Source organism: Ichthyophthirius multifiliis (assembly GCF_000220395.1).
Source record: "Ichthyophthirius multifiliis unplaced genomic scaffold scaff_1120509251086, whole genome shotgun sequence".
Taxonomy (NCBI): Eukaryota; Ciliophora; class Oligohymenophorea; order Hymenostomatida; genus Ichthyophthirius; species Ichthyophthirius multifiliis.
Genome location: NW_004086216.1, coordinates 14,670 through 25,350, shown reverse-complemented (window position 1 = coordinate 25,350; position 10,681 = coordinate 14,670). Strand labels below are relative to the sequence as shown.

General features: G+C 16.8%; 2 protein-coding genes across 2 annotated transcripts, besides 18 other annotated features; one reads left to right on the top strand and one right to left on the bottom strand. All coding sequences in view use genetic code 6, as the record gives it.

The window, feature by feature from the left end:
- Positions 1 to 15: 15 nt before the first annotated feature.
- Positions 16 to 63: a microsatellite.
- Positions 64 to 288: 225 nt separating this feature from the next.
- IMG5_140050 (ribosomal protein, putative) lies at positions 289 to 1,682 on the top strand. Its single transcript, XM_004031343.1, has 2 exons — positions 289 to 906; positions 951 to 1,682. The coding sequence occupies exons 1-2, from the start codon at positions 340 to 342 to the stop codon at positions 1,548 to 1,550; spliced, it is 1,167 nt and encodes a 388-aa protein (XP_004031391.1). The 5' UTR covers positions 289 to 339; the 3' UTR covers positions 1,551 to 1,682.
- Positions 1,683 to 2,200: 518 nt separating this feature from the next.
- Positions 2,201 to 2,260: a microsatellite.
- A 416-nt stretch (positions 2,261 to 2,676) lies between these two features.
- Positions 2,677 to 2,715: a microsatellite.
- A 13-nt stretch (positions 2,716 to 2,728) lies between these two features.
- Positions 2,729 to 2,775: a microsatellite.
- Positions 2,776 to 3,580: 805 nt separating this feature from the next.
- On the bottom strand, positions 3,581 to 3,889 carry IMG5_140040 (hypothetical protein; the record flags this gene model as incomplete). Its single annotated transcript, XM_004031342.1, has 1 exon — positions 3,581 to 3,889. The coding sequence occupies one exon, from the start codon at positions 3,887 to 3,889 to the stop codon at positions 3,581 to 3,583; it is 309 nt and encodes a 102-aa protein (XP_004031390.1).
- A 723-nt stretch (positions 3,890 to 4,612) lies between these two features.
- Positions 4,613 to 4,684: a microsatellite.
- A 308-nt stretch (positions 4,685 to 4,992) lies between these two features.
- Positions 4,993 to 5,050: a microsatellite.
- Positions 5,051 to 5,561: 511 nt separating this feature from the next.
- Positions 5,562 to 5,596: a microsatellite.
- A 1,697-nt stretch (positions 5,597 to 7,293) lies between these two features.
- Positions 7,294 to 7,361: a microsatellite.
- Positions 7,296 to 7,364: a microsatellite.
- Positions 7,365 to 7,531: 167 nt separating this feature from the next.
- Positions 7,532 to 7,593: a microsatellite.
- Positions 7,532 to 7,615: a microsatellite.
- Positions 7,577 to 7,620: a microsatellite.
- Positions 7,621 to 7,994: 374 nt separating this feature from the next.
- Positions 7,995 to 8,047: a microsatellite.
- Positions 8,048 to 8,669: 622 nt separating this feature from the next.
- Positions 8,670 to 8,702: a microsatellite.
- Positions 8,687 to 8,743: a microsatellite.
- Positions 8,744 to 9,611: 868 nt separating this feature from the next.
- Positions 9,612 to 9,660: a microsatellite.
- Positions 9,621 to 9,675: a microsatellite.
- A 990-nt stretch (positions 9,676 to 10,665) lies between these two features.
- Positions 10,666 to 10,681: part of a microsatellite that runs on past the window's edge.

The following is a 10,681-nucleotide window of genomic DNA, read 5'->3' as shown; positions in this document are numbered from 1 at the left end:
AATTAATTATTTATTTATATATATATATATATATATATATATATATATATATATATATTTATAATTAATTTTATTTTATAATAATTAAATAATAAATTATACATTTTTTTAATAAAAAATAAATAAAACAAATTAATATTAATTATTTATTTTTAAATTTACTTAATATAATTTTAAATATAAAAATAAAATATATAATAAGTACAAAATAAATAAATAAATAAATATATTTATTATAGGTATAAAAAATTAAAAAAGAAAATATACATATATATATAAATAAATAAATATTTTAAAGAAAAAAAAAATTAAAGAAAAAAAATAATATCAAAAATAAAAATGTCCCATCGTAAATTCGAAGCCCCCAGAAGAGGTTCCTTAGGATTCAGACCTAGAAGAAGAACTAGACATCACAGAGGTAGATGCAGAGCTTTTCCCAGAGATGATGCTTCCAAGAAATCCCACTTGACCGCCTTCACCGGATTCAAGGCAGGTATGACCCACATATTAAGAGATGTTGAAAGACCTGGTTCTAAAAACCACAAGAAGGAAGTAGTTGAAGCCGTTACCGTTATTGAATGTCCTCCTATGACTGTTGTAGGTTTAGTTGGTTATATTAATACTCCTAGAGGTTTAAGAGCTTTATGTACTGTCTGGACTAAAACTTTAGATAAGAACACTAAAAGAAGATTCTATAAAAACTGGACTAATTCCAAGAAAAAAGCCTTCACTAAACACGAGACTAATTTCAATTAAAAAGAATAAGATATCCTTATTAATAGAATCAAAAAATACTGCACTGTAGTTAGAGTTATTGCCCATACCAATATGAACAAACTTAATTTCAGATAAAAGAAAAACCACATTTTGGAAATCTAAGTTAATGGTGGCACAGTTGCTTAAAAAGTAAATATTTATATATAAATGTATTATATAAATATATATAATAGGTTGAATTCGCTAAAGGTTTATTCGAAAAAGAAGTTACAGTCGATTAATTATTCTAAGAAAATGAAATGATTGACGTTATTGGTGTAACTAAAGGTAAAGGATTTGCCGGCGTCGTTAAAAGATTTGGTGTAAAACACTTATAAAAAAAAACACACAGAGGTTACAGAAAAGTAGGTTGTATTGGAGCTTGGCATCCTTCCAGAATTAGATTCACAGTAGCCAGAGCTGGTTAATTAGGATATCACCACAGAACTGAAATTAATAAAAAAGTCTACAGAGTAGGAAAAGGAGATTAAAAAAATAACGCTTCTACATAAGGAGATCTTACTGATAAATAAATCACTCCTTTGGGAGGTTTCCCTCACTATGGTGTCGTTAAAAACGATTTCATTATGATTAAAGGATGTTGCGTTGGACCCAAGAAAAGACCTCTTGTACTTAGAAAGAGTTTACTTACTAACACTAAAGGAGCTGCTAAAGAATAAATCAATCTTAAGTTTATTGATACTTCATCCAAATTAGGACATGGTAGATTCTAAACCTAAGATGAAAAAGCTAAATTCTACGGAAGATTAGAAGAAAAGGCTGTTGCTAAATGATTTAAACACGTTTATATATATTTTAATAAGTATATTTTTGCAAGTTTAATTTTTTTAAAATATTTAAATTTAAAATTACATTTTTTTTTGTAATTTATATATATTTAAATATAAAAATAAGAATAGATTATATTATATCTTATAAATGTATATTTTTATTTTAAAATAATAAAAAGAATAAAAATCAATATAAAAAAATATCTAATTTAAAGTAATTTATTATATTGTAAATGTTATTGATGTCTTTAATATCAAAACTTTTTTATAAATAAAATTAAAAAAACGTAAATCAAAATAAATTAGTAATAATTATCAAATAAATATTAAAAAAATCCTTAAATTAATATTAATTAAAACAAAAAATAAATTTAAAATTAATTAATAACTAATATATCTTATTTAATAAATAAAAACATATAAAATTTAATGAGTTATAAATATGCCTAATTTTAAATATAGTTTATAAATAAAATTATTGAGTAATATATAATTAATATAGTAAAAATATTCAAATATTAATAGCTAAGTAAAAAATTTAATTATTATATATAAATTTAAAATAAAAAAATATAAATATATAAAAATTTATCTATATATATATATAAATATTTACTTTATTAAAAAATTATTTATAGTATTACTATAATAAATATTATTTTTAATTTTCTTAAAATTTTTTATTTTTTTTAATATATTTATAAATTTTTTATATATGAAGATATTTTCTTTAAAAAGTCATAATCTAAATTATTTCCTAATTAATAATCTATTTACATTTGATTCGCATATTTATATATAAAATTAAATTTTATTCTATTTATTTTCCATTTACAGTATTATTTTATTTAATATTTTAGAACTTTTTAATATATATATATTATATACAAATTTTTTTAATAGTAAAAACATATTTTTTTTTTTTTAAATATCCAGTTTTAATATAATATTTATATTGATTAATAATCAAATAAATTTCTTTTAATTTCAAAAATTTTCAAATTAATAAATTTTGAATATTTTAGAAATTATTTTTATTTTTTTATTTTTTGCGTTTTTTCAAATAAATATATTTAGTTTATTGTTTTACCTTTATGTATTATTATATTATATATTATTTTTCAGAATGATTTTTTAAATAGTATATTTTTAAAATATATATATTTTTTTTAAAAAAAAGTTTATATTTATTTATGATATTATATTTTTTCTATGACATATATTTTTTATATTCTATTTAAATTGATTTTTCATTTATTTATGATTATGAAGATTTATTGTACATTATTTACAATAATTTTAATCTGATTTATCTTATAATTAAGTCATATTTACATTTAAATAAATCTATATTTTTAAATTTAATTTTTTGTAAATTTATAAAATTATAAAATTTTATTTATTTTAATATTTCTTTTATTTATATGTAGCTATTTTTTAAATATATATCGGTAATTATAAATATCTATATATATATATTTATATATTCAAATTAGATATTAGTTAAAATTTAATATATATACTTATTTTTTCAAAATAATAATTTCATATATAATTTATTTATAAATAAATTTTTTAACAAAATTTTATATAAAGAATTTCATATTTTAGGCTATTTATTATCTTTTTTATAGAGTTTTTTTTTTTGATTTAACTTTTTTTATTTATATATAGAGAAATATAAGAGCATATTATTAATTATAATAAAATAAATATAAATAAAACTCAAAATAAGAGTAGACAAAATAAAAAAGAATACAAAAAATTTTATATTTTTAATAATTTCTTCTAAAATATTAAAGAAAATATATTTTGAGTGTTTAAGAAAAATATTTAAAATTTAAAATTTAAAAATTAAAAAAAAAATGTATTATTACAATAATTATATTCATTATTATATAAACAGATTTTTATATGGAGAGTAAAAATAAGAGAATTAAGTAGACTAAAAATAAGAGAATGAATATGAAAAGGAAAATTAAAAAAAATACTTTGAAATGGATAAAGAAGAATAAAAATAAGTAAAAATATAATCACGATTATAAATAAATAAATAAATAAGAGAAATCGAGAAATCCCTATTGAATATTTAAATGTAATAGAAGAAAATGAACCTAGAATTAATAAAAGAATTAAAAAGAAAATAAGTTAATATTCATTTATAGGAAGTATAGGCAACAAATTTAATTTAATTTAAAAATAAAATAAATTACTTATAATAAAATAAAAAAACAACTTAAAATATACAGTAAAATCTAGAGAAATTTTTTAAAGAAAAAGATTAAGAAAAATGTAAAGAAACATAAGAAATATTGGAAAAAGATTTAAATTAATATTATCATTCGGAAGATTTATTTAAGACTTTAAACGAATTTTGTAAAGAAATGATTAAACTGGATATTATTAAATTCTAAGAAGTCGATATTTAAGAAAATAACATAGCTTTAAAAATATAAGAAGTATCAAATGAAGAGATAGATAATTTTATTAATTCGTTTAAATCTTCTTAATTAAATAAAAATACAATTTGATTTTTGTTTATTTTTTAGAAGAAAAACAAATAAACAAAATAATTAACTATAAAAACTTTTTTTTATATATATATATATATATATATTTTAACTTTTTATTGTATTAAAAATAAAAAGTAATAAATATTATATATATTTATATTTATTTTAATAAATATTATAAAGAAACAAATAAAAATATTAATTAAATAAGAAAATTTAGAGATTTTTATTTAATATATAATTTGTTTATAAATAAAAGAATATTTTTATTAAAATTCTTAATAATTAATATATATAAATGGAAGATTAATCAATAATAGGAACTCTTGTGATTGATTTTAAAGGAGAAATTATAAAAGTAAATTTTTAGTTGCAAAACAAATTGCATTAACATATTTATTTATTAATATTAAAAAAAATATTATTTTTATAATAGAGTAGTGGAAAATTATAAAATAATAAAAAAATAAGTTAAAATATATTAAAAATATTAGAAGGTGCTTGTAAGCTTATAAAAAAAAATGACAATACATTTTAAAAAATAAATAGTAAATATATATATATATATATATATATATATATATATATATATATATAATTATATATTTATATATATATTTATATTTTTTTTTTTCTCTAATTTTTATTCTTAAAAAACTTTATTCACAAAAAAAAAAGTTATAAAATAAATTAATTATAGCTTATTTTTTTTTTTTTCTTCTTTGATTGAATTTATAAAATAAAAAAAAAGCATTATAAAAATTAATATTTTAATTATATATAAAAAAAGTTGTTTTTAATGAATATGAATATGCAATTACTTATGAAAATTAATCTTAAATTATAGTTTATTTAAGAAATTTATGAAAATTCAATTATTTATTATATTTTTTGTATTTGTATTATTTATTGAAAAACTAATGAAAAAATGAAAAAAATGTATATTCATACTAAATAAAATATATCTATATAAAAAAGTATATATATATATTTTTTTTTTCGAACAAAAAAATAAAATAAAAAAATTAATAAAATAAAAAAAAATACCAATAAAAACATGTTCTAAAATATAATAAAAATATCATTTATAAATAAACTTAAATAAACATTTTATTAAACAAACATATATAATTTCCGGAAAATAAAAAACATATAAAAATAATCTAATACCAAATAAATACCTTAAAAAGAAGAAGAAGAATAAGAAAAAGATTTAAAATATGATATTATATAAAGAAAAAAGCCTGAGAATATATATATGACAAAAAAAGCCTAAATGGATTTATTAATAGAAAGAAATACATAAGAAATAGACTCAAATTAAGATGAAATAAAGAAATTATTAAAATAAGACTAAAGAGATTAAAAAATGTTCAATAATATACTATATGAGGAGGCTATAGATGATTTAGATAAAGAAATAGAAAAATAAGTAAAAAATGGCCTTGAAAAGGGTTTAAGTGAAAAGGATATTGTTGATAATATTTTAAATGAAAATTAGGAGAAAAAAGAAGAGAAAATAGAAGAGAAAATAGACTTAGAAAAATTTAATGTTTTTGCACAAAATCCGATTTTGTAGAAACATGCGGAATCATTGAGTTAGTTTAAATAAATTTTAGATTAAAATAAAAACAAAGAACATCTGAAAATAACAGAATTACCTCTATAGGAATATGTTAAGTTGGATAGAAAATTATCAGAGGAAGAAATTGTAGATCAAGAGTCTAAAAAAGCAGCTTTGAGAGCATATTTAATGTCTCCTTTGGCATAAAAAGGTCGGTAAATTGATAGAAAATAGCTTATTAATGACGTTATAGAAGAAGGAGACCCTAATAGGTTGAAAAAGAAAGAACAAGAAATGTTATTAGTCAAGATTCAGTAAATTGTGGAAGAAGAATAGGTAAAATAGAAAGAAGAAAAGCTTAAAAAAAAGATGATTTTAGCATAAAAAGTGCATGCGGCAGAAATTGAGGAAAAAGAAGACTAGAAATTCAAAGATTTGATAATTTAAGATGGAAACACAAGCCAATTATAGGCTTTGAGTGAAAACGAGAAGGATAAAAAGGCGATTTTAAAGGAATTTTAAGATGAAAATAGAAACTTGTTCCTTATTTAGGAAAAAAGAATAGAAAAAGCCCTTTTAAAATTGGGATTTTAGTCAGAAGGAGATATAGAGACTTTAAAGGAAATTTGTAAAGAAGATTTATTCGCTTAGAAGAAGTTTTAGGAAGAAAACTAGGAATTTAATCGGAAATTAAAATTAAAATAAAGAAAGGAAATTTTCAAAAAACATTAGAGAGAGTTACATGAGAAAAAAATGTAGGAAAATATAGACTTTTCAGATAATTAAAAATTAAATGGAGGATAAAAAGTGAAAAAACATAAAGTTTTTAAGGATTTACCAGATTTGGAAAACGAAGAGGTAATTTCCAAATAATTAAATGAAGTCTATGAAGATAACATGGAAGATTAAATGTGGGAAATACATAGGAAAAGGACTTTGGGGAATATGAAGAATTTTTTAATTAGCGAATTTTCAATTAGTAAGATAAATATGGATAGTTTATTGGTAAATGAAGAGATTTTAATTAAAAATGTTTGTGCAAATAACGCTTTGACAGTAGTTTATGTGTTCTGGGAGTTGTAAAATTAAATAAAGAGTGAAGAGGATATTGTATTTTTGAAATATGAGAAGAGTATATTGAAAATTAAAATGGAGGAAGAAAAAAATAAATTAAGGGAAGAAAAGATGAAAAAAATTAATAAAAATTTAAACTAATTTGCAGGATATTTATCAGGAAAAATGTGCAGGTAATTAGGGATGAAATATGGACCGAAAATTAAGTTTTTTATTAGTAAATTCAATTAGAAAATTGAAGATTTCTAAAATGAATTAATGACAATTATTCCGGATATTGTACAAAATAAAATAAAAGAGAAATATTAAAAAGGATTAATTTAAGGGAAAATTAGTAAAGGAATAGTTGCAATGGAAATAGATAGGGCTATAATTGAATCTTAAGATAAATATGTACAAGAAATGGAAAGTGAAAACAATTTAATTAAGGAGTTTATATAGGAAAGAAAAATAGAAAAATATGATGAGTTTGGAAAAAAAATAAGATATAATAAAGATGAATTTGGAATGAAAAAAAAAACTAAAAATAATAATAAGAAAAAAATTAATTAATAAAATAAATTTTGGAATAAAATATCGGCTTATTGAATATTTTAAAAATATATATATATAAAAAAATAAAAATATATAATATAATATCTATAATATAAATATATATATATAAATCTATTTTATAAAATGTATATTAAAAAAAAGTAAAAGTTATATTTAATATAATATATATTTTTAAAAAAAAAATTGAAAATAAATGAATTATTGATAAGAATTTGTTTAGATGTATATATACATATATATGTAATAACACATTAGAATATATAAATTCAAAAATTATGTATAAAAATAAATAAACATATATTAAAATATATTAAAAAATAAAAATATATATATAAATATAATATATATTATATATATATATATTATAATTAAAAAAAAAAATTATAATATTTTTTTTTTATTTTAATATTTTTTATAAATTGTGAAGTATTTAAATTCTTTTTATTTTCATGAATATATATATATATATTTATAAATAAGTATTATTTTAAAAAATTTTACCAATTTTATTATTTTTATATTAAAAAGTAATTTTACTATATTATATTTTATTTAAAAATATTATTATTTTTTTGTTATATTTTAAATTTAATCTCTATATTTTATAATACTTTAAAATATATAAAATTAATAAATTAAAATAATTTTATTTTTAGTGTAAATAAATATATATTTACATATATAATTTTTTACCTAATTATTATTCTTTAAAAATATTTTTTTTATTTAAAATTTTTAAAAAAATTATATTTAAAAGTATTAATTAATATTTAATATTTATAAATTATATTTAAATGTATATTTCTTTATATACATACAAAAATTAAATATTTTTTTTTATAAAAAAAAGTTAATACATAACATATTAATTAACACTATAAAAGAAAATTAAAACCATTTAATTATGTATAAATATTACTTTAAGAATAAATATAAACTTGCAGAAATATTTTCTAATACATATTACTATATATAGGAATAAGACCATCAAAAAAAGGACAAAGAAACTCTATTTTAATTATTCTTAATAATATATTACTTTCTAATAATATATACTACATAACTTTAATACCAAAATATTAAGTAGAGACATATTGAGGACTATTTTTTATAAAAATGGTATAACATATTGACTTAAACTCAATTAAATGTATTTTTGAAATATTTAGAGTAAGAAATAGTTTTTATTCCGATTTTTTATTAAATAATTTTATTATTTTATGATATTTTATTTAGTTTTTGTTTTTTTTTTTAGCCTTTAAATGTACATAATAGCCTTTAAAAAATAAAAAAAGTCATCTTTTTTAATTATATATAGTTAGACTTTATATTAATATTTATAAATGGGTTTATTTTTAGTAAAAAATAGTATAATTATTTACTTTTTTTTAGTGTTTTGGAAAAAATTATATGAATTTTAATTTAGATTTTTATTTAATTTATATTTTTTATGCTTTTAATTGGATTTTTTTTGTTTTTAACTTTATTTTGGTCTTTTTTATAAATAATTCTTTAGAGCTAATACCTTCTTTTCGACTGAAAACTGCTTTTTCTTATAGAAAATTAATTGAGTATTTATTAATATTTTTAATACAGTTTTTTTATGTTAGATTAAGTGAAAAATATGTGTTTTTTTTTATTCTTTTTGCTATTTTTGCTTATTATTTGTTAGAATTGCTTATCCTTTTTCCTTTTTATGATAGTTTTTTGGCTAAATAATATAGTATGGTGCTATTTTCAGCATTTTTTTTAGTAGTTTTTGATTTTTTTAGTGATTTTTTTAATGAAAAAGATTACGTTTTTATATGTTTAGTTGGAATTTCATTTACAATTGGAAGTATAAATACCAGTTTTGAATTGAAAATGAATAAAATTAGATATATTAATGTAAAACAAAATTATAATAAACCAAAAAATATAGAAGAATATATAAAAAACATAATTTTTTTAAGTGATAAAATGGGTAATTGTTAAAAAAGTAAAGCATTATTAGGAGGTATTTTACAGGATCACCAAAAATATTGCCGAGATATAAACTGTATATGCAAAAAAATATATTTTTATGAAATTCTATATTAAGAAAATGTTGAAATATTCAATAAATGGATATAAGATTTTATTGATTATAATTTAAATAATAATATAAAATATTAAATATTAAGTAATAAAAATAATAATATCTATGAAATTTAAACAAAATATGTATATTTTTTAATGTTAACTAAATAAAATTATTACAGATCTTTATTTTAAATGAAACAATTTAAAAAAAATTGTCTTTTTTTAATTTAATCATTGAATTTTCACTAACTAATTTTATTTTTACCAAAATAAAATAAAAATACATGTAATCTAAAGATATATATATATAATATATATATATATATATATATTTATTTATTTATATTTTTAATATTATATTAATAAAGGAATTTTAAATATTCATTTAAATTTAAAGTACAATTAATAAGATTTTTAATTAAAATATTTTGATAATTTTGTACATAGTGAATTTTAAAAGATTCATTTTAAATAAAATTTAATTAATTTATTTAAACAAAAAACCTTTCATTTATAAAAACTTATCTAAGGTTATTATAATCTTGATGTTTTAAAAAATGATATGTTAAGCTTAATTAAGAATTGCGAAAAAATCGAATATGAAATATATAAATACCTATAAAAATAACCAGAAAATATATACTATTTGAAATTTATATCCTTATTAAGATATTTTATTCTTAATGACTACTTAAAATCCTATAAAATAGAGAAAATAATAAATGAAATAAATAGCAGAAGTTACCTATTAGATATAAACATGATTCATTCATTAACAATTTTAAATGGAAACGTAATATCAATTATAGCATCTTTTAGAAGTTAGAGAGGAAAAATAATAAAATACTCTGAAAGAACTCCTGAATTTTTCGGGTATAAAAAAGTGTCTTTTGATTCACTAGTTAAAAATGTTGTTTGTTTAATGCCTTATATTATAGGAAAAAATCACGACGATATTGTTTAAAGACTAGTTTTGGAAGGAAAAAGTAAAATATTAAGAAAATATAGAATTTCAGTTGGTAAAGATAAGGAAAACTTTTTAATTCCAATAAAATTTTTTATAAATTATTTTTTTTAAATTTAAGATGATTTTGCATTTTCATCTCTTATTCTTAAATTGAAAACTGAGTCTGCTTTTTTTTTTATAAATTAAAATTTTGGAATGGAAGGAGTTTGTAGAAATTATTATAATTTTTTTTAATAAATTGATCCTGATGTTAAACTAGAATATATATAAAATTCGCCTTTTTAATTGTTTATTCCTTAATTAAAAGATATAATTATTAATAATAAAAATAAGGGTATATTTCATAATATTAAACTAATAATACCGTCAAGTATATAGAAAAAAATATATAAATATAAAT